The following is a 27,881-nucleotide window of genomic DNA, read 5'->3' as shown; positions in this document are numbered from 1 at the left end:
TTTTGGACAATTTTTGTATACTTAATTTACTCATAAAGTAGTAGCCAATCCAGGTTTACAATTTATAACACTTGCCCAAGATGCTGCACAGTGGAACTGATCCCAAAACCATGATTGTTAAGTGAATTTCTTAACCATATAGCCATGCTAATGATGGTAACTTGCCCCCTTTGAAAAATGTATTATTTGAAATGATCTAAACAACTTTTTCTATTTTTTTACATTTTTTCTAGTGGTACCAAAATACTGAAAGATGTTTCATATGTTGTGCTTGGCAAAAGAAGTGATATGTAAAATACCAAAGAGTCTTATTCCACTAAGACTTCTGGTTTCTTCCCCAGGATGAAAAGCAGCAGAATCTAAAATTCTAGTAAAGAATGTTCCAATTCAGCAGACTATAAGAGATACATCATGTACACTGTGTTCAACACCAAATTCAAGATGATTACTTTCAAATCACTCAGGGATACTTTTAATAGAATTTCAGTTGATTTTCTTTTTTTTCATTTGTAATGTTTGTTTTAAGAATTTCCTGTAAGTCAGAATTGAAATTTAAGAAAAAAAATGTATTGTGTTTGATGATTGTAACTTTGGCAGTAGCTGGCAACTCAATTTGGTGTACCTACAATGAACAGGTTGTATGTCCAATGTCTACTTCAGACCCATAATGAGATGGATCATGTGTTGCAGTAACTTATTTACTGAAGACTCTCGCATGATGTTAAAATGATTCACATACGACTTGTTTCTTTTGTTTAAAATTCTGCAGTTGACAACTAGGACAGTACTTTAGAAAGTAATTTCTAAGGACAGTCTTTAAAGCCAGCATTCCTTAAAGAAATCTGAGAGAAGACAAACTAGACACTAGAAGTACAAACTGTTTGATGGAATATCAGTGAATGCATGCTTGTATGTAGATACATTAACCATAATTAAACAGTTTCATGAGTTAGCAGATGTAGTTGAAGTAATGAGACTACAACCAAAAGAAGACCAATGAACTGACTGGTAAAAACTTACCTACATACTGCAATGTCTCTTCTCACTATCTTTTTTATTACTGCAACACCACATCTAGCTAGTTGCATACTGCCTCCACTCAAGCCCACCCAAAATACCTCTCTTTCTCCTTTATTTTGTCAGGTTCCCCACAACCAACAAGTCAGCCTAATCCTTTTCCCTCAGAACATCAACCCTCTGGTATTCTCTCCTTGCACACATTTCTTTTTTTTTTTTTGTGGACATTGACTAATATGGTTAACATAACACCAACTTTACCAGTCTTACAGGTTGTGCACACAGCCTCTTCCTGTTGACTGGGTCATTAAAATACACATCTTTAGTTTTGTATATATATGTGTATGTGTGTGTGTGTATATATATACATATATATATTTACAATTTAAAATCCACTTGGTCATGACTGTGTGGCTTGTTTGATGGAACATGTGTCCATGCCCCATCTAACCCTCAATTGCAAAGTAGTCTGTGGAATATTTTTGTCATCAGTAATCTGGCGCAAGCAGTTATTGTCTTGCTCATGTGAGCTATAATATACTATTGGCTGTAGTATATTATTGTAATCTATATATATAAAAATGAGAATGTGTGTCTGTCTGTCTGTCTGTCTGTGTGAATCCCTAAAACTCGAGAACTACGCAACCAATTTCATTCAAATTTTACACATGCCTTACTTAGGGTTCCAGTTGTGTTTTAGTCAAAAAAAATTTAACTTCTTGCAGAGTTCGAGCCCACGGCAACATAATATCTCCTCCACTATTTAAGTATTACGTGTCAAAAGTGAAACAAAAACACTCATGTCAAATACTTTCACTTTAAAAATGAAACTATTCTACTAACTGAAACAATCACATTTCGATACTGTAATGACAGATACTTTCAGAGAGAGAGATGTATATGTATACATATAGATGTATATGTACACGTTATTCCACTAACTGAAACAATCACATTTCGATACTGTAACGACAGATACTTTCAGAGAGAGAGAAAGAGATGTATATGTATACATATACATGTATATGTACACGTATATGCATAGATATATATATATAGATATAGATCTATATGCATACATGTATATGTATACACATGTGTAGATGTATATATATATAGATGTACACGTATATACATATATATACATGCATACAGATATCTATACACCCATCACACACATTAGTCATTTGTTTTCTTATCCAAAACTACGTCAAAAGTACTGAATGGATTTTGATGAAATTTTAACCCGAACATAACAGATGAGCATTATTTGTAATTCAACGGTACAACAGTGTAAGACTACCCTTTCAGATATACTTTCATTGTGATTTCTGCAATGTGGTGCATAAATTGTCAAGTAAATGAGACGCATCTTTGCCTCCACTGATTCACTTGCAAAGTGTTGAGTAAAATTATTTCGTTGCAGACCTCCTTTGGGTCTTTTTATTATCACTACGACACACATAGTCCCCAGTTGGTAACATTGATTTCAAGGCCCTCCTAGATGAGACTGGCATTCCACTTAATGTCTATGTTCCATGCTGGCATGGATTGGAGAGTTATTAATGTAGAAATATGGTATCGTACCTACTAACAGTTGAGGGTTGCGTAGTCTAGACGGCGTTTTTAGATTTCATTATTCTCTTTAACCCGGGCAAAGCCGGGTATTTCTGCTAGTATACTAATAAAACTATAATAAAACTATTGTGCAATAATTCATTCTAATCCTGTGTAATCAAGATGAACAGCTAAGCTAACCAGTGTGAGCTATGAAATTAGATTTAAAAAAAGGGACCAAATGTGATACATTTAAAGCATCTAGTCCAGTCTTTTATATTTATTGTAGACTGTTTATGACTGTGTGGACAGGATGCTGAATACCCTTTTGCCAAAAGATAAGCTGAATGGACACAATAATAATAATAAACATCCCTACCTACATAGTTTAATGACCAATTCAGTTTGTCATATGGTCATATTGTAGAAATAAAATGATCATATATTTTAATTTTCGCATGTCTTTTTGGCATCCCATCTGTGTGCCATTTATGACATTAACATATTACAGAATGAACATACTATATGCGTTTGTTAGCTGAATATTTGTCATTGTCTACCTAGGGAAAACTTTCTCCATGTGTGGCTGATATATATATATATATATATATATATATATATATATATATATATATATATATATACTGAATATGTAGCTCAATTCTCTGCTGCCTGAGGGGAAAGTTAGATTTCTCTTGGTAGAAAGTGACAAATATTCAGCAAATTGTATATTTCATATATATATATATATATAGATAGATAGACATAAAACAAACGATGAGCATTGAGGTAGATCCAGCAACAATTTTGTAATTACTGTGGATGATGCCAGGTAGCCATAGACAGGGACCGTGCTTTATCGGTGTACTACAAGGGAGCACATTTAAATGTATATCATCATCATCATCGTTTAACGTCTGCTTTCCATGCTGGTATGGGTTGGACGGTTTGACTGACGACTGGTGAGTCAGAGGCTGCACCAGGCTCAATCTCATCTGGCAAAGTTTCTACAGCTGGATGCCCTTCCTAACGCTAACCACTCAGAGAGTGTAGTGGGTGCTTTTACGTGCCACCGGCACGAGAGCCAGTCAGCCGGTTCTGGCAACGACCACGCTCAAAAGGTGTTTTTATGTGCTACCTGCATGGGAGCCTGTCTGGTGTCACTGGTAACGACCATGCTCAAATGTTGTTTTTCACATGCCACTAGCACGTGCTGGTAAGGCGACGCTGGCAACGATCACACTCAAATGGTGCTTTTCAAGTGTCACCGGCACGGGAGCCAATCCATGGCCCTGGCAACAATCACGCTTGGATGTGCTTTTAACGTTCCACTGGCACGTGTGCCAATCAGGCAGTACTGTCATCAGCCACGTCAGCGATTTTGATTTGTTTACACTTGCCTCAATAGGTCTTCACAAGCAAAGTTTATTCTCCAATGAATGAGGGGTACTCATAAGTGGGCCAGTGACACCCCACGTTCGGATGTGCTTTTAACGTTTCACTGGCACAAGTATATATATATATATATATATATTCATATATATATTCTCTGAGTGGTTGGCGTTAGGAAGGGCATCCAGCTGTAGAAACTCTGCCAAATTGGATTGGAGCCTGGTGTTGCCATCCGGTTTCACCAGTCCTCAGTCAAATCGTCCAACCCATGCTAGCATGGAAAGCGGACGTTAAACGACGATGATGATACATACATACAATTCACTAAATGAAGCACAGCTATTCATCTATCAACCTCCTTCTCTGTATCAATATTAACTGTTTTAGGTTTTGTTGAGGTCTTATTCAGATCCATTTAAATAAAAAGAGAAGAAAGAATTCTTTTGGTAATAGATTGTCTTTTTTTTTTTACCTCCAGAATTCAGCCTTTCTTTGCAATATGAAGTATTGGGTATTTGAAAAGACTGGCTGTATTTCATTATTTAACCTACAGTGGAGTTTCTACATGTCTAAAAATAAGTTGCAAAACTACTGTTAATATTGCCAGTCTTCAAATACTGTGCTTGTTAATTCTTGGCAATATCAATGTTTGCCAGCTTTTTTTATTATTATTATTATTGTTATTATTCTTTCAGCAAGTTTGACTCAGTTTAACAAACTTTTCCTCCATGGAAGGTTTTTCTATTAGTATTATTTAAAATATGTATTTCGGAGAAAAGATTTCAAATAAGTTTATTATTACAACTCTTAGAATGAATAAATATTTGAATTATTGTGTGTATGTGAATCCCACATATTTAATAAACATTAGGACAATAGTCTTAACATGTTAAAATAGTAGATTTTTAAAAAAATTTTTGCTTGATGTTTTATAATTCACAGTAATATATAGAAGCATATAACAAAACAATTTGCATTTAAATAAAAACCAATACAAATGAACTTCCCTTTTACATCCTTTAAATAAGTTGTTTGGAAGTGAAAATACTAAATATTGTCAATGTGAAGTTGACGGTTTCAATCTCTCAACACACATACACAGAAGCACACAAACACACACACATTTCTCTCTTTTGGCAATGGGGCTAGTTTTATCTAAAATAGCCGTTGCATTAGATTTCATTGTGGAGGAAGACAAATATTTTATCTCTCCTATTTGATGGTTCAAGATCGATTATTTGCCCACAGGCTTTATCAGTAGATTACAATGTTAGATGCTGTCTGTAAAAATCCAATTTCTTATGAATAAGAAACCATGAAAACACAAGCCAGTTTTTTTTTTAAATATATTTTGCTCCACTTCAGTGTAAAATTGTCACACTTTGTACAATTATGAGAACTTGTTTTTTATATAGATGGTTTCTGGAATACTGCTGCCAGTTAGTTCCTCTTCAACACCTTCCAAACTCCACTGATGGTTGCAAATTTCAAGAGCTTCCCACTCTGCCTGTAAAAGGAAATAATTAATCACAATTAAATACTATAAAAAATATCTCTCTTTCTGAATCCAAGCAACTGATAGAATTCAAATGTTTTTACATATAAAAGGTCTTGATATAAAATTATATAAGAGATCTCATAGAAGACATGTCTGCTATGTCTAATTTTACTGATATAACAAGTTATACAAAAAATGCTTTTTGAATGGTATTCAAAAATTAAATTGCTATCATGGGACCTATAAGGATAACTCCTACCTTAGCAAAAGCAAAAAAAATTCTTGTTGTATTGTGCTGTCAAAGACCTTTAATCAAATTTATCCCCTCATTCAGCAATTTTTTTTTATAACAGTTTTGCTATTTTCCTATATATAAAATCAAATATGATGAGAGGGATCTAGGGGTCAGAGGTCATAATACAGAGAAAGACAAGATGAGATCAGTGGCACCTTCTTATCTTGGTTGAATTCACCAAACGAAGTGTTGAAACTAACATCAGATTTAATGCTTCTATTGTAGACCAGCCCATTTTATCTTCTATATAAATAAAGCTAGGTAGTCCTAATAATAGCTTATAATTCATTTATTCTTCCTTGTACAATATCCCAACTAGGCCACCACCTTTAGATCACTATGCTATTAAAAATGAGCTGCATAGAAACTGATAAGACTGGGGGAGGGTCTTTTTTTATAAACTAAATACTGACAGTCAACTAGGCAGGCAGAGAAGGGTGAACATTGAAGGGAAAACTTCAATAAGCCTCTACAACACTATGGCTATATACCAATACTAGGATTGCATCTTTTTGTCCACCATATTTCTGTTGAAATACATTGCCTCTATTACAATTAAAATAAAGAATTTAGTAAAATAACTTTACCATTATCAAGCTGGTGTTTGAAACAAATTAACAAAGACTTTTTTATTGAGGTTACTTTAGAACAGGAAGTTTGTATTTTGCACACGGGGCAGACTTAAGTGTGTCAGTATCAAGAGTTAAAAACTCTGGGCTGACAAATTGGCTGAAAGAAATGATGATTTCTTCTAATTCCATCCAACAGTGCCAAGATACGAACACAATACAGAAAAATACCAAAAAGCCCCTGACAACCTTCACAACTACTCACCATATGAACCACAGAAAACTCAGACATTCAGTTTACAAGTTCTAGGCATTTCTGGCAACTTTGCAAGGCAGTCTTGTCTATAATAGTCAAGACATCACAAAACTTGAATTTCTTTTTCACACCACAGAAATACTTCAGCTTTGAATAGTTGCTGATTCTCTATAAGGCATTGTGACACCTAATAAGTACTGCTATATATATATATATATATATATATACATACTACTACTACTACTACTACTACATACAAATATGCTAAAACTTCACTTTCCTTTGTTTTATTTTGTTTTTTGTTTTACCATTATGACAACAGTTTCTACTCTTTTTCGTAATATATCTGCACTCCCCATTATCACTATCATCCCAGCAGAATCAATCCACCAAATCTCACAGTAACCATCACAACCAATTTTCTGGATCCCCTTTCCCTATGCAATTTTTACCTGGCCAACTACTGTCAACCGTCCTATCCATACAAGCATGTAAAAAGATGGACGTTAAACGATGATGATGATGAAACATAGCTCTGCAGAAATTCAAGATAAACACCTACTACATCAACCTCATAAGTCTAGGAAAACTCCTTAAATCTAAGGGCACTGTTACACTCTCTTATCTAATCAAATGATAAAACCATACTACTGCTGCCATCGTTTTATATTTGCTTTCCATGTCTATGTGCTGGATGAATCCTCAGGGTCTGAATCAGTTTTAGTGTAGAGTTACTGTCTTCCAAGACAAGTTGAAGGACCATGTCTCACTCATGTTTCATTTTGGCTTGGATTATACAGCTAGATGCTCTTCCTATCATCAACCACATTACAGATTGTACTGGAGGTATTTTATCAAAGCACCAGCCAAGAGAGCTTGTCATATCTATGACAAGACACAAAAATCTTTGCAACCCCACATCTTTACTCATTTGCCAACCACATTACAGAGTCCAAGGTGGATTCTACAATGGACCAACACTAGTGGAGTTGCCTTGTACCTCATAAAATTAGAAAAGCCTTACCACTTTATGATGTATTCATGGTTGAAGAGGTGAATCAGAGAGTGTAATGACATTCAAAGCCAACGTTTTACCATCAGGTGGCAACACACTTCATAGCATCATACTATCTGCCCCACACGCAGAGGGAGAAGCTCATAAAAAGACACACACACATACAAAAAAATTATTCATTCGAAAATTAATGTTGAAGAACTGGCTACAAATTTTCAATCCACATGAAAGCAAATTTCACGTAACTTTCCTCTTCCAAAGTTTTACATTCATTTGATGACAACAGTAGGATGATCTTTAACAATTTGAATATTGATAAACAAAGAAACAGTCTGCACTGTACTATTGTTCATCATCATCATCATCATGTAACGTGTTTACCATGCTGGCATGGGTTGAACAGTTTGAAATGAGCAAGCAATGCCAAGAGTCACAACAGGGTTCATAGTCTGTTTTTGCATGTTTCTATGGCTGGATGCCCTTCCTAATGCCTAGTACCACTTTAAAGAGTATACTGGGTGCTTTTTAAGAGGCACCATTGCCAGTGCTTGTTAGGGGAGGTAAACAAATGTTTATAATTTCACCCTTTTTAATAAAATCTTTCTCAGATGTCTACCATCACTTCTAGGTTGGTGATAAATTCAAACACTTAGTAGGGATTAATCAAAACTAGGTATGAATAATTTCTTAAAAAACAGTTAAAAATTTGCTCTTACTTTGAATGCTTTCATGGGGTCTGGAGGTGCAACCATAGCTGAGCCTGACATCTGTTCTTGCATAACTCTGGTTTGGTCAGCCGCTAAAGGGACAAATATTAACATATCAATTACGTGAAAGCAAGGGAGAGTATCAAGCAAAAGTAACAACTTTATGAAAGTGTGAAGAAATAGTAATAGAATTAGCAGTAGTGTTAATAATACATACCGTTATCTTGTCCCAGGATTAATGTGTACATACTTCTCAATCCAAATACATTGAGAAAATACCAGGATATTGAACTGACCCTAGAATTAAAAATAATAAAATCTTAGTTTTAACTCTCAAAATATTACCTATTAAGGAAAGTCATCATGTCAACAATAACACTTCTTTATTGTTAGTCAAATGAATAAATATCTAACTAATCAAAAATTTGTTTAAATAATCAATTGGTTGATTAGTTGAAGTTCTTTTGCTGCTATCTGCAACCTTCTTAGTGACTTGCTTTCTCTTCAAGGTCAGGAGCAGACAGTGCATGTGTTATTACTAGTGTAATAATCTTCCCAAGACAACCAGATTTATTTCAACAAATGAATTCACGTCAAGAATCTTGTAAGCCAAATGCAAAAATGAATTATTGCGGAGAGAAAAGTCAAAAGAAAATTTTTCTTATAACTCACCAATTTAATTTACAAAATTAGTGTTTTCTTTAAATAAAATTAAAAATCTTAAAACTTAGACTTATTTACAATATTTATAACTACACTATGCATCAAGTAGTTTGATCTTTGATCATCTGTGATATTTTCAGAGATCTGCATGCTTCCTTAGCTGTATTCAAACTAGGAACCTTCATTTTCAAAGTAAATATACTATCATCATCATGGTTTTGATACTCTTTTACGTGTTTCAGTCATTTGACTGTGGCCATGCTGGAGCACCGCCTTTAGTCAATTAAATCGACTCCAGGACTTATTCTTTGTAAGCCTAGTACTTATTCTATCGGCCTCTTTTGCCGAACCGCTAAGTTACGGGAACGTAAACACACCAGCATCGGTTGTCAAGCGATGTTGGGGGGACAAACACAGACACACATACATACATATATATATATATATATATACATATATACGACGGGCTTCTTTCAGTTTCCGTCTACCAAATCCACTCACAAGGCTTTGGTCGGCCCGAGGCTATAGTAGAAGACATTTGCTCAAGGTGCCACGCAGTGGGACTGAACCCGGAACCATGTGGTTCGTAAGCAAGCTACTTACCACACAGCCACTCCTATGCCTATATGATGTCCACTTTTCCAGTACTTGCATGGATCACATGCATTTTACAGAGGTAGGTTTTCTGGAGTTGGATGCCCTTCCTGTTGCTAACAACGAAATATAAACAACAAGCACTCACATGTACTATCATCATCATCATCAACATTTAATGTCCGTTTTCCATGCTAAGATGAGTTGGACAGTTTGACAGGAACTAGCAAGGCCAGGAGCCACACCAGGTTGCATAATCTGTTTTGGTTTGGTTTCTACAACTGGATGTCCTTCTTAGACACCAACCACTCAACAGAATGTAATGGATGCTTTTTGTGTGGTACCAACACTCTCACCAATGCTTTTTATGTGGCACCTTAGTTTTAGGATCTCAATTTTGCTGTGGTGAGTGGGTCTTCTTGAGTACAGCAACGTGCCCCATATCTTGTTTTTCTGTCATCTCCTTTGTAAGTCTGTGTTTCCATATTTCATCCCATATCTTCTTGGGTTTCCCTCTTCCATGATTTCCTTCCACTTTACGTGGTAGGCATAACAGGCTTCTTTCAGTTTCTGTCAACCAAATCCACTGACATAGTTGGGAAGCGAAGTTCTTAATCACTGAGCTACACCTATGTCTAAATATATCTGGTGATAAAATGCCTGATGATTGTCATAGATTCAATTGATCAAAACAAGGAAAGATGTAAATATATTCTCTAAATATACTAAAATAATTAAAATAATATTAATCATTGAGCTAAAGTTGTATTTTCCTCACTGCATAAATATATCAAATTAGCTTTTAGTCCAAGCAATTATAATCTTAATAGCTCATTTGAACATAAAAGATCCTGTTTTGTTTTTACTTCGCTACAGAAATATGAATTTGATTTTATTAAAAGGCTTTCCTTTCATCATTCCATGACTAAGTGGAATGGTTTACTAGGTGACGCATGAACGGTCAGTTTTTTTTTTTGTTTCGTTTTGTTAGGCAAACAAGGAACAAGCAGAGTTATGTACCTTGGTCAATTTAGGGGAGATAATGAGTGTTGTAAGATGAGATAACCCGTGACGAGTAAAATAACATAAATATAGATATTCATAAATATGGAGAATGGTTTAAATTGTTTTCTATCAACATATCTGCATGTACAAACCTTGATCCTTGTCTGAAGTGGGAAGAATTCATGTGATATGAATTGTAACAATAATGAACTGGAAGTGTGACACACACAAAGACACTAAAATTGATTTATGAATATAGAAAAAATAAGTCGACAAAGGAGCCTCTATACAGTCACTCGAAATAGCAGTCAAATCTCTCTCAAATTACACCTTATCATAAAAAAGAAGGATGTCTTTCATAATCTAATCATAAATATACTATATAAATAAAAATGAGGGGGAAAATGGATGGTCATAGCTTTGACGTCCTTCATTACAATTGTGCTTAATCAGTGCTGACCTGAGACTAAAAAACTAGATTAGTTTCACCAAGAACAATAACTACAGCAAATGCAAGTGTTTGTGTAGTTTATCATGGATATTCCTTCAACATCAGCCCTTTCATTGGAAGTTAATGAACTGCAAATGAAGTCCTCCAATAGTAGAGAGAGCCAGTGTAGACTTTATGAAGCTGAAAGTTCAGTATAGTTACAAAGAGAGATAAACACTAAATTTCGTGTTTATGAGGCTCATGTTACAAAATACTTCTTTATATCATCATCATCATCATCATCATCATCATCGTTTAACGTCCGCTTTCCATGCTAGCATGGGTTGGACGATTTGACTGAGGACTGGTGAAACCGGATGGCAACACCAGGCTCCAGTCTGATTTGGCAGAGTTTCTACAGCTGGATGCCCTTCCTAACGCCAACCACTCAGAGAGTGTAGTGGGTGCTTTTATGTGTCACCCGCACGAAAACGGCCACGCTCGAAATGGTGTCTTTTATGTGCCACCCGCACAAGCCAGTCCAGGGGCACTGGCAACGATCTCGCTCGAAAATCCTACGGGAGCCAGTCAGGCGGTACTGGCAACGGCCACGCTCAAAATGGTGCATCTCATGTGCCACCCGCACAAGAACCAGTCCAGGGGCACTGGCAACGATCTTACTTGGCTTGCGGGGTCTTCTCACGCACAGCACATTTCCAAAGGTCTCGGTCAGTAGTCATCGCCTCGGTGAGGCCCAATGTACGAAAGTCTTGCCTCACCACCTCAGCCCAGGTCTTCCTGGGCCTACCTCTTCCACGGGTTCCCTCAACTGTTAGGGTGTGGCACTTTTTCACGCAGCTATCCTCATCCATTCTCACCACATGTCCATACCAGCGCAATCGTCTCTCTTGCACGCCACAACTGATGCTTCTAATGTTCAGCTTTTCTCTCAAGATACTTACACTCTGACGGGTATTCACATTGACATTACACATCCAACGGAGCATACTGGCTTCATTCCTTGCGAGCTTACGTATGTCCTCAGCAGTTACAGCCCATGTTTCACTGCCATGTAGCATGGCTGTTCGTACGCATGTGTCATACAGTCTGCCTTTTACTCTGAGTGAGAGTCCCTTTGTCGCCAGCAGGGGTAAGAGCTCTCTAAACTTTGCCCAGGCTATTCTTATTCTAGCAGCTACACTTTCAGCGCACCCACCCCCACTACTAACTTGGTCGCCCAGATAGCGGAAGCTATCGACTACCTCTAGTTTTTCACCCTGGAATGAGATAGAAGTTGTTTCCTGTTTGTTTACAGTCTTTATTGCACCTGAACATCTGCCACAAACAAAAACTAACTTGCTAGTTAACCTGCCTTTGATGTTGCTGCACCTCTTATGTGTCCATAGCTTGCACCGGGTACATCTTATAGAGTTACTACCTACTCCTTTTCTACATACTGAGCAGGGCCATCTACCTGAAGGGGTTTGTGTTTTATCTACCTTCCTACTTATTAGGATTTTGGTTTTAGCTAGGTTGACTCTAAGGCCCTTCAATTCTAGACCTTGCTTCCACACCTGAAACTTCTCCTCTAGTTCTGATAGTGACTCCGCAATTAGGGCAAGGTCATCAGCATAGAGGAGCTCCCAGGGGCAACCTGTCTTGAACTCCTCTGTGATTGCCTGGAGGACTATGATAAATAAGAGGGGGCTGAGGACGGAACCTTGGTGGACCCCTACCTCTACCCGGAATTCATTGCTGTACTCATTTCCAACCCTCACCTTACTGGCAGCATCTCCGTACATGGCTCGCACAGCTCTCACTAACCATTCTTCTATCCCAAGTTTCCTCATTGACCACCAGATAAGGGATCGGGAGACCCTGTCAAAGGCTTTCTCCATGTCAACGAAAGCCAGGTACAGAGGTTTATCCTTAGCTAGGTATTTCTCCTGCAGCTGTCTCACTAGAAATAAGGCATCAGTAGTGCTTTTACCTGGCACGAACCCAAACTGCATCTCATCTAAATTGATTCGCTCCCTAATTAGTTGGGCTATGACCCTCTCTGTAACTTTCATAACCTGATCTAACAGCTTGATGCCTCTGTAATTATTTGTATCTAAAGCGTCACCTTTACCTTTGTAGCAGTTGACTATGATGCTGCTACACCAGTCATTGGGTATGACTCCTTCGTGTATCACCTGGTTCGTAATACGGGTGACTAGGCTATAGCCAACACTGCCAGATATTTTGAGCATCTCTGCAGTGATTCCTGATGGGCCGGGGGCTTTCCCGGTCTTCATACTCTTAATTGCTTTATCTACCCTGGTACTATCAACTCGGATAGCTGGTCCCTCTATTGGGTCAACATACGGCAGGCTCTCTTTCTCCCATTCATTCTCTTTATATATATATATATATATTAGCCATCAAAGACATGTGAGACTGCTTGTATGTTTTCACTAGAATTGTCTGAGATATTTATTAGGCTTATTTTGTAGGGGTATGAGTCTCAAAAAAGAAGTGTTTGATCATCAAGACACATCTCATAAAAGCAGTTTAACAAAGTACACTGAACATGTCATATACCAACAGTAATCAAGAAATCTGGTGGAGCCATATACTTAAGAGACCCTCAACAGAATCTGTAAGTCAGTGCATGACAGAGAACAATATGCTTTTAAGTGGTAAAAAGATGGATGTGTAAAAGGTGGTCGTCAACTCCCTGCTGAGCTATATATATAAGGCAATATAATCAGATTAAGAATGGATTGCCGAAAGATCAAGGAGCTACTACAACTGGTAAAAAGCCTTTTCCTCTTAGAATGAAAGGCATATCGTATGATGTCTGCAAAGCTGCATGGTAGTAAGACCTGGGCCTTGAATGCAGAGGATTTGAGAGGACTACAAAGAAATGAAGCAGGAATGTTCTGTGGGATGTGCAATGTAAGTGTAGATGAAAGGCATAGTACAAATGTGTTGAGAGAAAAACTAGATGTAAGAGGAATCAGATGTAGTGTGCAAGAAAGAAGTCTGCACATGTATGGACATGTGAGATGTTTGAATGAGAACAGCTGTATCAAGAAGTGCCAGTCAAAAGAAACTTGTCGTATGTATATATATATATATATATAAAACGCCCACCAGCATGGAAAGCGGACGTTAAATGATGATGATGATGATATGAGTGTGTGTATATATATATGTATTTGAGTGGCCCAACATGGCCATATCAAATGACTGAAACAAGTAAAAGAATAAAAGACACACACATAACAACACAAATGGATTTTAAAATCCATTAGCATTCTTATTTTATACAAATGACATACCTAGAACCTCCTCTATATTGGATCTATAACTTGAACCTGTGTGTGTGCATGCGTGTTTATTTGTATATAAACGCATACATTGTGTTGTATATATTGGATACGTCTATGTACATAGAATTCAACTCTTACCCAGTGATCTGAATATTAAAATGCCTAGATTCTAACGAATCATACAACTGATTAATTAATGTATGTCTATCTATCTAAGTGCGTGCTATATATATATATATATATATATATATATATATATATACTTGTGCAAATCATGTTAGCATGGACAAATGAAATATATATAGCATATGCACATCCACAGATTAAAAATTAACTTACCAGGATGCATCCAATGATACAAGTTCAATACCGCGTTGCAACATTGGTTTAAAACGTAATGTGAGAGGAAATGGTACTTTTGCTGAAAAACAATTGTAACAAGGATTACATATGAGCAATTTATTTAACCCTTTAGCATTCAGATTACTGTTAAATATAATACTTTTTTTATTCACTCTCTGAGTGGTTGGCGTTAGGAAGGGCATCCAGCTGTAGAAACTCTGCCAAATTAGATTGGAGCCTGGTGTTGCCATCCGGTTTCACCAGTCCTCAGTCAAATCGTCCAACCCATGCTAGCATGGAAGGCGGACGTTAAACGATGATGATGATGATGATGATTCAAATTTATTTTGAATTAATTATACATTATTTTATAGTTTAAGGGTTTTGATGATATGATTGTTTATTTTTTAGAATGTTAGTGTAGGTAAGGTGCAAGAGGCTAGATACAGCCAGTTTGAATGTACAACACATAAAATATTTAGGCTGGTTAAAACTTAAGAGGAGCACAATAAAATATATAGCAACAAGTGGATCAATATAACTAGGAACCATTGAGATAATGTTCTGCAACAGTTAAAATAGAATTTAAGAAGTCCACACTGTTGAGTTACTTTAACCTCGTCATCATTTAACATCTGCCTTCCATGCTGGCATGGGTTGAACAGTTTGACAGGAGCTGGCAAGACAGAAGACTGCACCAGACTTCTGTGACTGTTTTGGCACGGTTTTTACGGCTGAATGCCCTTCCTAACACTAGATTTTAAGTTCTAAATATCGTAATAATATGTCTCACAAAATATATTGGGATGATCAGATAGATGATTTATGAAATGCTTAGGTTCAGCCAAACCAACACACCTGACTAAGACAAGTTCTAAGCAGTTGACCCTCCAGAAGTGTAATCAATACCAGAATCTCTCTCTCCACATGCCATTCCTACAGGCACCAGCAATCATGGCGCTCTATGCCAAAGTCTGAAGATTCATAATTTTTCTTGGGAAAGATATAGCAATAGTTCTCCATTGCTTTCTGCAAGTTCATTTACAGTTTACTCTGTTAGTCTCCTGCTCTCCTGAACATATTCTTGAAGTACAAAGCCTAGTTAAGTCTTAGGAAAAGAGAATGGTTCATATGACATTGGTGCATGTTCACACACTGATGGGTCTGTGTGACGTGTCTAGAGATCAGCTCTTCTCTGAATCTTGTAAGCCTTAGTGATAGGTCCATCATTCACTATTTGACCCATAACTGGTGCTTTGGCTTAAGGCTCAGTGGTTAGAGCATCAGGCTCACAATCATGAGGTAGTGAGTTTGTTTCCAGACCAGGCTGTGTTTTGTGTTCTTGAGCAAGACGCTTTATTTCACATTGCTCCAGTTCATTCATCTGTAGAAATGAGATACAGCATCACTGGTGCCAAGCTGTATTGGCCTTTGCCTTTCCCTTGGCTAACATAGGTGGCGTGGATGTTAAATGATGATACTACATCTACCTCTTCCGTTAACACTACAATGATTGTTACTCCTCTGAACTTATTATATCCCTACAGTCCAATCCAGTCGAATTTCTCCTCTCTTTTTTGTCATCCTTATTGTGTTTCACATCCGAAATCTTATGCTATATACTTTTCCCAACCCTTTCTTAACAAAGAAAGAAGTTAAGCCTTCTTCAAATCCCTGCTCCACTGATATTTTTAAATACAAGAATCAACCCACAAAATTTCAAGTTGAACATCAACTTCACCACTCTCATTAGCATGAAAGTTCCTGCAATGGTCAGAGACCCTGCTCCTCAGAAGAAAAACCAAAAAAAAAAAAAACTCAAACACAACAACTGCATCGTAAAAGCTGAACTCATAGCCACTATAAAGCACAATTTTTATAAATATCTAGCAATAAAGAATGAAGTTAAAACTTAATACAAGACTTACTGGTGAGAAATCCTGAGAAGGCCCAATTGATCCACCCACCAATTATGATCATTGGTAGAACATTGGTAACATTCCCTTTTAACATATCAGTCATCATAGTGGGATCTGCAATAACAAAAGAAAATAATTAAATTTGTCATATTTTAATATCATAATTTCATCTTCACAACACAAATAATATGTAGGCTTCAGTCTTTCAACCCACCTGAAACATCTCTGGTCCCAACTCCCTTGAGACCACAGGTATGAAAGTGTTTGTATTTAAATCAAAATCTTGAGCTGACATATTATTCCATGATAATGAAATAGCTAGTTATATCAATTCAATGTTTAAAAGAACACAACATAAAAAATGAATTCCCTTATCATACAATAATGAATCCTTTAATAAATTACATTAATTTGCAATATCAAGAACTTTGAGAAATTACATCATAATGTAACAATGAGAAGTCTTTTCCAAATAAGGCCTAGAAGTGGAGTTAATGAATATTTATTTATTTATTTATTGCCCACAGGTGGCTAAACATAGAGGGGACAAACAAGGATCGACAAAGAGATGAAGTCGATTACATCGACCCCAGTGCATAACTGGTACTTATTTAATCAACCCCAAAAGGATGAATGGCAATGCTACAGACATAGCACAAATGAATCTAAAGAACAGTCTATGTTGGTATAATAATAATAATAAACTCCTGGAAATAACTGCTAATATATAAGGTGGTGATGAGGAAGAATTTGTAGAGTGCAAATAAAATGACTTGTGGTATTTAGTAATGGTTCTTTATTTTTTAAGTTCAAATCTTCTTGTTGTCAACTTGGATTTTCATCCTTCTAAGTACTGAGACTGATTTAACCCTTTAGCATTTAAACTGGCCATATCTGACCTAAATACTCTACCTAATCCATGTTCAACCAACCAGAACATATCTTTCACACCTACCCTACAGTGTTTTTCTAAAAATTAAAAAAAAAGAAACCCATATCATCAAAATCTCAAAGCTACAATATATTATTTGATAATTCAACACAATGTGTATACATAAGCATTACATTTGACAGAGTAATCTAAATATTAAAGGGTTAATCAACCACTTGCTTTTCCCAAAATGTGTCACCTTGTGCATACGTTTAGATCAATACATTATTTATAGGTAAAAATTCATTAATGATACAAAATACTGGTGAAACCATATGTATGTGAAGATGATAGTTTTTAGATGGAGGACACCTTGCTAGTTTCATCATTTTAACATCTGCTCCATCTAGTATGGATCTTTCATATCTACATTATGGTATATTGTCACTAATAATAATAATAAATGCGCCCTTTTAAAGCCTAGCCAGGCTCATGGGTCTGGTTCCAATGGCGTATGTGTTCCCCAGCTGGATGGGACGCCAGTCCATCGCAGCGTTACTCCTTTTTGCCAGCTGAGTGGACTGGAGCAACGTGAAATGAAGTGTTTTGCTCAAGAACACAACGCATCGCCCGGTCCAGGAATCGAAACCACAATCTTAAGATCATGATGCTGACACCCTAAACACTAAGCCACGCGACTCCACGGTATATTGTCACTAGCCTTGATTAATAGATCATCATCTTTGTCAAGCCCAACAACACAAGATCTAATCCTATCACAATTCTGAAATGCTTTAGCACTAACATTTTACAAATTACTAATGCCTAAACAGTTAAACACTACAAATCAGCAAGATTGTGTTTTAATGTAAGTCACAGATAACTTCAGTATTTCTTACATTTTAAATGATGTAATAATTCCAGTAGCTTTTATTAATTAGAAAATAGTGCAGTGACTGTGAGATACAGGTATGGCTGTGTGGTTAAGAAACTTGCTTCTCCTCAGGATCTAGGTTCAGTCCCAATGCATGGCACCTTGGACAGGTGTCTTCCACTATGCCCCAAGGCCAACCAAAGCTTTGAGTGGATTTAATAAATGGGAACTGAAAGAAGCTTGCTGTGTGTGTGTGTGTGTGTGTGTGTGTGTGTGTGTGTGTGTGTGTGTGTGTGTGTGTGTGTGTGTGTGTGTGTGTTTCGTTGATTGCAAAAACGTCCTTATTCCATGCCCTCGTACTTCATACTTTTTGTTGTTTATGTTTTGTGACGTCCTGTGCCCACATATGCATATGTATATATATATACACACACACACACACACATATATATACACACTTATGTATAAACACATATGTATATATACATATATACATAGATATACATATATAGACGTATACGTATATACACATACGTAGATACACATATATGTATGTACATATACATGTATATCATCATCATCGTCGTCGTTTAACGTCCGCTTTCCATGCTAGCATGAGTTGGACAATTTGACTGAGGACTGGTGGACCAGGAGGCGACACTGGGCTCCAATCTGATTTGGCAGAGTTTCTACAGCTGGATGCCCTTCCTAATTCCAACCACTCCGAGAGTGTAGTAGGTGCTTTTATGTGCCACCGGCATGAGGGCCAGTCAGACGGTACTGGCGACGGCCACGCTTGAAATGGTGTCCACGGTCGTGTGTGTGTATATATATATATATATATATATATATATATATATATGTGTATATATATATATATATATATATACCGGAGTAAGCACATGCAATGTGCAACAAGGTGGAAAAAAAACTGTCCGATGAACGGGAACGTGAAACTCAGAGTAACGGTTTTTTTGTTATATTTCTGCTGCTTTTAAATAAAGTATATATATATATATATATATATATATATATATTATAAGGTTTTTATATGTTAACATAGAGTGGTGATTAAATCGATATATCGAGTTTGAAGTCTCTGTCTCTTTTGAATATGAAAATTTAAAAGTTAAAAACCTTATAATATAAATATAAACTGTGAGAACGACCCTTAAGGAATCTAGTTAATGATCCCCTAAGGTAAGTTCTTATGCTATATTGGTAACGGTTGCTACATCCTCTGGAAAATTATTATATATATATATATATATTACTGACCGAGACCTTTGGAAATGTGCTGTGCGTGAGAAGACCCAGCAAGCCAAGTAAGATCGTTGCCAGTGCCCCTGGACTGGCTCTTGTGCGGGTGGCACATGAGGTGCACCATTTTGAGCGTGGCCATTGCCAGTACCGCCTGACTGGCTCCCGTAGGATTTTCGAGTGAGATCGTTGCCAGTGCCCCTGGACTGGCTTGTGCGGGTGACACATAAAAGACACCATTTCGAGCGTGGCCGTTTTCGTGCGGGTGACACATAAAAGCACCCACTACACTCTCTGAGTGGTTGGCGTTAGGAAGGGCATCCAGCTGTAGAAACTCTGCCAAATTAGATTGGAGCCTGGTGTTGCCATCCGGTTTCACCAGTCCTCAGTCAAATCGTCCAACCCATGCTAGCATGGAAAGCGGATGTTAAACGATGATGATGATGATGATGATGATATGTATATATACATACATATATGTATATATATATTTGTATATACATACATATATGTGTATATATATATATATATATATATATATGTATATATATATATACATATACACACACACATATATATATGTACATATATATATACATATGTACATATACATTCTCATGTAATTTCATTAAGACAATTACTCATTTCTCGGCTGTTTAATCTCATTCTTATTACCATTATTTTCGTCCCTCTGCCCCCAAACTAAACTCTGCTTGTTCACGGTGTACCCGCCCCCACCACCAATACCAGATATCTCTCTTTACCCACTGGAAATCCCTTCTCCCACCACCATTACCTGTGTCTGTTCTCCCAACCCCTCCTCCTCACTGGGCTGTTCTCTATATAATACCTGCACTTCTCTCTCTCCTAGGACAAATGTAACCAGCCCAGCTGCTCATCCACCCACCCACTTAACCGGCTATCTTTCATTTCGTTCTGTCTACAAATTTGTCACCACCACCACCAGATGTCTCTTCTCCCAATTCCCCCTCCTCACTGGTGCTGTTCCCTATATTACCTGCACTCTCTCTTTCTCTATCTCTCTCCTCTTTCTCTAACTCTCTACTGGGACAAACGCAACCAGGTTATCTGCCCACCTACTTAACCAGCTATCTTTTGTTTCATTTCCCTTGGCCTTATCAAGCGAAGGAGAAAGCTATTCGGCTGTCCATGTGTGCTTGTTCCTGTGTGTGAGTGTGCTCGTGTATATGTAGGAATGAGCTTGTTTCCTCTCTCTCTGTGTCTGAACTCTTCCCCACTGGTGGTACCCTCCATCATACCTGAAATCCCCCTCTTCCTGGACAAACGCAACCAGTTATAGCTGACTCCCTCCTAATCTAACATTGGATTATCCATATTTTGCTACACTGCTTAAATTTACGTTATTCAATGACCATAATGTTTATGCTTACAACGCCGCTGACACCTGCTCCTACCTCCAGTAGGGGCAACAATCTTAACACGTTGGAATGTTGTCAGGTCAGAAGCGAGAACAGATGAAGCATGCCTAAAAAACGAACACGACAACCTCCATCTTCTTTTCGGGCGCTGAATAACATCTCTCCTCCCCAAGCTTCACCCCACATTCCCTTCCCAGTTGGCGCTGAATAACATCTCTCCTCCCCAAGCCTCACCCCCACATTCCCTTCACAGTTGGTACACTGAAAGGTAGGTCTAGTGAGATTGTAGAGATGCCTGAAAAGAGACGGGTTGATGTATGCTGCATACAAGAGATAAGATGAAAAGGAGCTTCAGCTAGGGTCCTCACAGACAAGGCACATAGGTATAAAGTCTTCTGGCAAGGTACCATGGATGGCTTAGGCATACTCTTTGCAGAGAAATGGGTGGATAAAGTCATAGAGGTTGTTAGGGTGTGCGATAGAGTGCTTAAGCTCAGGCTAGTCCTGCAGAATAGCACAGCTACAATTATCTCTGCCTACGCCCCACAAGCAGGACTACCAATTGATTACCATTATTATCAAAACTATAAAATTATAGTTATTATTTCATATGTTCTCCCTCTCTCTCTCTCTCTAAGAAAAAGACCCTGCATAATAATAATAAAGCAAGAAGAGAAATTATAGACCCTGAGCAGTTCTCTCCTCTTTAAGGGAAACCTCACCCTTGCCTTTATTTCTTAGTAAGCTCCCTTTCTTACTCCAAAAGCAACCATAGATGGTCAGTCAAATCTCCCACATATAAAATTATGCATGTAGTCAAATTATTCATGTATTGACACAGACATGTGATTAAGAAGCTTGCTTTGCAAATACGTGATTTCAGGTTCAGTCCCACTGTGTGGCACCTTGAGCAAGCATCATCTTGTGAATAAAAGTCTGGTGTGTGTGAGTGTGTGCGTTTGTATTTGCATTTGCCTCCCACTACTTATTGACAACAGGTGTGGGTTAGTTTATGTCCTCATAACCTAGTAGTTCAGTAAAAGTGACTGATAAAATAAGTACCAGAGTTTAAAAGAAGAAATGAAATCAGAACTGGAGTAGATTTATTTGGACTGAACTCTTCAAGGCAGTGCTCCAGCATGGCCACAGTCCAATGACTGAAGCATGTAACAGAAAGTATACAAATAAAATACTAGCTTTGAATCAAATGATAAACATATGGGTCTACAAACAAGTATCTTCATGGGTAGGCCATTTGTAAAAAGAGTTATTGCAAGACACACAAGTAGTACTATACTCTTGATAAATTTTATATTAGTGATTTATTAAAATACTGGTGAAAAACAGGTTTTCAAACAGGAATATAACATGTTTTATCTTACCTGTCATCGGATTTTTGACAGTCGCTTCCCTTTTCTGCGTTTTAAAGAAGCCTCTATCTTCATCATTGAAGAAACTTTTACGCATATTAAAGGCCTAAAAATAAAAAATTAAAAAAATTTTTATTAATAAATGTCAATATTAAGTTACATGGCTTATCACCATCATCATTTAACGTCCGTTTTCCATGTTGGCATGGGTTGGACAGCTTGACAGGAACTGGTATGGCCAGGGGCTGCACCAGGTTCTATAGTCTATTTTGGCTTGGTTTCTATGGCTGGATGCCCATCCTAATGCCAACCACTTCACAGAATGTACTGGGTGCTTTTTATGTGGCAGCAGCACCCACACCAATGCTTTTTACAATGGCACCAGCACCCATACCAATATTTTTTAATAAATTATAAATTAATGGAAACTTCTACTGTTATCAAAATCAACATTTTACCGATTTGCTGTACTTGAAAAGTTACATCAAGCACAGTAAAATTGCTGTCTTCCACACATACAGGCTTGTCCTTTCAGGCACTGGTACCACTGAAAAAGTACCCATGCCAGTGCTGCATAAACCACCCATACTGGTGTTATGTAAACGCACTCATGCCGGTGCTGCATAAACACACCCATGCCAGTGGCACGTAAAAAACACCCAGCGCACTCTGCTAAGTGATTGGCATTAGGAAGGGCATCCAGCTGTATAAACCATGTCACAACAGACAGTTGGAGTCTAGACAGCTCCCTGCTAGCCAGTTCCATGTCAAACTGTCCAACCTATGCCAGCAATGAGAGCAGATGTTAAATGATGATGATGATTTTCCAATCTAGCATAGATTGGGAAAGTCCGTCATACAGATAATGTAACTCATCACAACTCTTTGTCATCTTGGCCAGGAGGCTAACTTCCTGACATTCTGGGCTTAGTACTTTCAGTTACAACCACTTTTTGCTGTTGGCACACTGTACATTTTCACCAAGCATTCTTATTGATTCACAAAGTTCCTACCAGAACATTCATCTCTTCTACATACATTGGCTTATACCTTTAATATCCAGCTGGTCTACCATCTTGTTTGTGCTCCAACTTTTAGATAAGTTAAGATTACACAACCAACAGATCATATTCTCTTTTCTTTAGCATTCATGGTTCTTCCACATTCAGCATCCATATCACAAACACACAGCATCTCACTTCTTAAATTACTCACAAGTTTTGCTTTTTCCCAGCATGCAAGAGAGAGCTTTTAATGTCAATGGGAGTAAGAAATCCCTGAACTTCTTCCAACTCTTTACTCTAGCAACTAACACCATAACTACCTCCAGCATCAATTAGACCCATCTTTTTTTTTTAATTAGTTAATCATTTATAAAGCTGCAATAACTATAATTCAAGTTGCTCCAAATGAACTGAACTAGTAATTGTTCCTAAAATTACCATTTTCAATGATGGAAACTTAACTTCCAACATTTATTTCTCTCACCATTCCCTAAAGGATACAGAAACCTTCTTATACAGCCAATATTTCTATATTTTATTGCCTTTCTTTCTTAAGTCTGAACACTGACACACAACCACCACTACTAACATCACCAACATCATCACCATAACGATTAATCTAGAGAATCTCTGCACTAGGCATGGGCGGCCCTGAGAATTATCACCCCAGCTTGCTCCACCTGAAAATGATCACCTTTCACCATAGTGAATATAATTGATATAGTTAGACTGACATAAATCTATTCCTTTGTTATGTGTCTTTATTTTGAAAGTTCAAGAAAAAAAAAAGGAAAGAATATAGTTTTCCCAAATTAATAGTAGCTACAATAATTACATAGATAAAATTGCAAAATATCATCTACATGTTATTGTGGTGACTGTGTTAACTCCCAGGTAAGCTATGATAAAAGACGTTCCAACCATAATCAGGTACTATATTCCATGTATTTTTCATATTCAATACAGTACAGTGAGGAAGATTTGTCTGCTATTTCTAGCAGGACCTGAGGCCGCAGAAAACAGTCATGGGCAAACTGCGGCTCATAGGCATGCCTAACGAAAAATTACTTTGAATTCTTGCAGTTTTTCAGTACAACAACCTGCCTAATGCCGATCCAGGTCTTGGGTGGCCCACTTCTCGAAAAGGGCCACCCATGCCTAGTGCAGAGATTCTCTAGATTGATAATTCTGGTTGTGGTGATGATGTTGGTAGTGGTGGTTGTGTGTCAGTGTTCGGACTTCACCTTGATTCCACTTGAAAAATTATTACTTTAGATGGGATAAGCTAGGATGAAGATTCTTCAACCCAGCATATTCCACCTGAAAAATCATCACCCTATCAAAGACTGGAGTGATAATTCTTCAAATGATATATATTGTCTTTCATTTAATTCATAGATGATTTCTCTTTTGGTTACCCCTCTAAATAATACAGGGATCCATCGCCACCGAGATACATCTGTGATTTCCTTTAAATCAAATTTGTAATAAACAGATGTTTTCTTCTCAAGTTTCATAAGACATCTCAAAATGGACATAAAAATACATAAATAAATGAATAAGCGCTTGGAATCGAAACTTAATGAAAATTCTATCACTCGTAAATTGAAATAAGACACTATCAATTGGTGAAAATATACATTTACTAAAATGAGATTATTTTATTCTCCCTTACATTTTATTATCTTGTGAAATGCGCTGTGGTGTTTATGATATTAGTGTTATGGTCACAGTTTAGTGACTAAAGTTTGCGAAGTAAACGGAAAATTTGCCAACTCATTGTATTTTTATATTTTCGTTTCCCTATCACTCATATTCATCATCAGGTAACTTCTTTTCCACTTTAGATTTATGGGTTCTGATATGTATTGATTGATACTGCGTGATTGTCTTCATAGATAATCTTATTAGGCTACGTAATAATTAAGGGTTTTCAGTTTTAGTAGGTTCTATATATATATATATTCCTCAATATGTATTTTTTCATCAATGTGTGTATATATGTGTGTGTGTGTGAGAGAGAGAGAGAGAGAGGCACAGGTCAGCCTTGAACCGCAAACCTGCTGTTAGAGCGGCTCCATCTATTATTAAATATCGGGTGTGTCCTGCCCTTTTTTAAAGATGATAGGGCGTGATCTGAAGGAAATTTTATGTTATTTCAATCAGCATGAGTGATCACGCAGAGATCTGGTTCTGTTATACGAATATAAGTTAGGTGCCAAAAGTAAACGGAATATTTTTTAGACGGATAAAAAAAAAACCAATAACGATTATTCTTAAACCAATACAGACACAAAACAGATATTATTATATAAATACTACACAATATGCTACAGGAACGACAGAAGATTTATGTAGTTTAAGGATAAAGCTAAACAGGTCCTATACAACATAGATCAATCAAATGCTATATATAGATATACTTACATGTTTGGGAATGTATTTGCCATTTTCTCGTAGTATTCGGCTCCGAATTAAGGCGTGACTAAATATAAAATATAATTACAAAAATATTACGTCGACAAATATGAATTAATAATAAAACACAGTAATAAGAAAAGAAAAAGAGAGATAATGTTTATAACAAAAGATAATGATTAAAAAAAAAAGAATCTCCATTTACCTGTCTGCTACCTGCTGTAGTTCTGACTTTTTTTCTGAAGAAAGTAATATAGTGACGTAATGTCTTATGATACCAACTAGAAAAGTAATAACAACAATGGGTAAAAAGACCCAAACTCGAATATTGGAATCTAACAAAAGTTCTGCCATGCTGAGGATTTGAGTGAATCAAAGAGATGGCTGCCAACACGGGAAGAGTTATCTTATAAAGGGGAGAGAATTACGAAACGTTCGCTCATCTGATTTTCATTTCAGACAATATTTTTCGGCTTTATGCGTACATCGCAGAAGGTGGCGAGTTGGTAGAAGCGTTAGCACGTTGGACAAAATACTTTACGGCATTTCTGTATGAATTTGAACTGAGGATGTATTTATGTTCTCGGTTCAAATTCTGCCGAGTACTACTTTAGTCCTTTCGGGGTTGATGGAATAAATACAAGCTGAGAACTGAGGTCGATATAACCGACGAGCCTTACCCCGCCCTCGCCCAGAATCTCGGGCCTTGTGTTTGTAGTGGAAATGATTATGCATACATGTTAGCGTGAAGGAGCGTGGCTTAGTGGTTAGGGTGTTGCACTCACGTAAGGCTGTGGTTTCGATTCCCAGACTGGCGGCACGTTGTATTCTTGAGCAAAGCACTTCATTTTATGTTGTTCTAGTTCACTCTGCTGTAAATAGGTAACCCTGCGATGGAATGGCATACCGTTCAAGGGGAATGTTGCAATCTTGGTCACTAATACACCTTCAATACCAGGTAACTGGCCCTATGAGTCCTTGGACTCAGAACAGTAATGTCCAGGGGACTTATATCTATATACACTAAGAGTATTATAAAACATACTTATTTAACATACAATCAGAGGGCACTCAGCAAAGCTCTGGTGTTATTGCAGTAACACTGCAGTAATACGGAGATTTTGGCTCACATTACAAATTGATATGACAAATGAATTAGTATTTATGTTTATTGTCATTCAATTAGGAATTACAGCAAAATTGTTTTATTCACTTACTTGGCCATTGTAAAGTGTCTGGACATGCAACATTCTTGGTTTTGAAGTACTAATATAAAGCTGACTATGAGACAAGACAGGATCTACCAGATACAGTTCAACAACTTTAACTTTTTAGCATTCAAATTACTCTGTCAAATGTAATGCTTATTCATTCATGCAAAACGGAAGCATCTTTTGTTGATTTTGTTAATGTGACTTGCATTTTCAAGGCATCCTATCGAAAAACTGTAATTGAATGAATCTTTAAAAAATCAATTAAATTTACCTTGTTGCTGTTTACAAGCACTAAATATGGTATTTCGACACAAATAATTCCCACAGCGCTAAAGCGCACAATTATTTGCAATGGTATTGTAAGCACCAAATGGTATGTGGATGAGCATTCACATCTAGAATCTAGTCTTTTTCATTCACAAAATGAGCCCCCCATTTAGTTTTGCTCAGATTGTTTTCAATTTTGGTGTATAGATGCAACTCTGAATTTTGATTACAATCTGAATTTTTGATTACGATCAACCAATTGCTTTATCTTGTAAATTAAAGAATCTGATGTTATTTGGAATTAAAGTTGGGAAATTTGGGTAATTTTAGCCAATCAACAGGCAGTGAGGCATTAACAGCTTGTTACCATGTCAACTGCATGTTGTATTGATTCTTCACACCACGAGATTTACATCACCCGTGTGTTTTGTTTTAATAAAAAAATTTATATTTATCAATTATAATTTTCAAAACGCACAAAAACTGTTAGATTCACTTCAACATTTAAATCTAATTTGCCAAAATATTTTCGTCGCTTTGAGACCACAACCTGTTCGCTGACAAATTTCCATGCTGCATCACACACACACACACAAATAATTGCCTTGTCTTCTTACACACACACAC

General features: G+C 37.0%; 2 protein-coding genes across 9 annotated transcripts in view; one reads left to right on the top strand and one right to left on the bottom strand.

Annotated features, from left to right (window-relative positions):
- Nucleotides 1-2,382, top strand: part of LOC106880305 (tRNA-dihydrouridine(20a/20b) synthase [NAD(P)+]-like) — a 186,174-nt gene extending 183,792 nt beyond the window's left edge. For all 8 annotated transcript variants that reach the window (XM_014930182.3, XM_089351335.1, XM_052967409.2 and 5 more), the window contains one exon: nucleotides 234-2,382. The gene's annotated coding sequence lies outside the window, so the exon portion shown is untranslated. The remainder of the gene's footprint in view (nucleotides 1-233) is intronic.
- Nucleotides 2,383-4,741: 2,359 nt separating this feature from the next.
- On the bottom strand, nucleotides 4,742-26,473 carry LOC106880307 (ER membrane protein complex subunit 3). Its single transcript, XM_014930183.3, has 8 exons — nucleotides 25,979-26,473; nucleotides 25,783-25,840; nucleotides 22,364-22,457; nucleotides 16,586-16,690; nucleotides 14,655-14,736; nucleotides 8,524-8,603; nucleotides 8,316-8,398; nucleotides 4,742-5,473 (listed from the first exon to the last, which is right to left on the bottom strand). Exons 1-8 carry the CDS (start codon nucleotides 26,125-26,127, stop codon nucleotides 5,357-5,359), a joined length of 768 nt encoding a protein of 255 aa, XP_014785669.1. The 5' UTR covers nucleotides 26,128-26,473; the 3' UTR covers nucleotides 4,742-5,356.
- Nucleotides 26,474-27,881: the final 1,408 nt, after the last annotated feature.

The sequence above is a fragment of the Octopus bimaculoides genome, chromosome 4 (genome assembly GCF_046866305.1).
Source record: "Octopus bimaculoides isolate indiv1 chromosome 4, ASM4686630v1, whole genome shotgun sequence".
Lineage (NCBI taxonomy): Eukaryota > Metazoa > Mollusca > Cephalopoda > Octopoda > Octopodidae > Octopus > Octopus bimaculoides.
This window is presented reverse-complemented; position numbering and strand designations above follow the sequence as displayed.

Bases quoted from the DNA above. Each gene is read 5' to 3' on its own strand.
- LOC106880307 (XM_014930183.3), bottom strand. From the start codon at position 26,127: ATGGCAGAACTTTTGTTAGATTCCAATATTCGAGTTTGGGTCTTTTTA. The intron at 8,399-8,523 runs GTATGTATTATT...TTGTCCCTTTAG, and splicing joins AATCCTGGGACAAGATAACG to CGGCTGACCAAACCAGAGTT. The intron at 5,474-8,315 runs GTAAGAGCAAAT...TTCCTTTTACAG, and splicing joins ACCCCATGAAAGCATTCAAA to GCAGAGTGGGAAGCTCTTGA.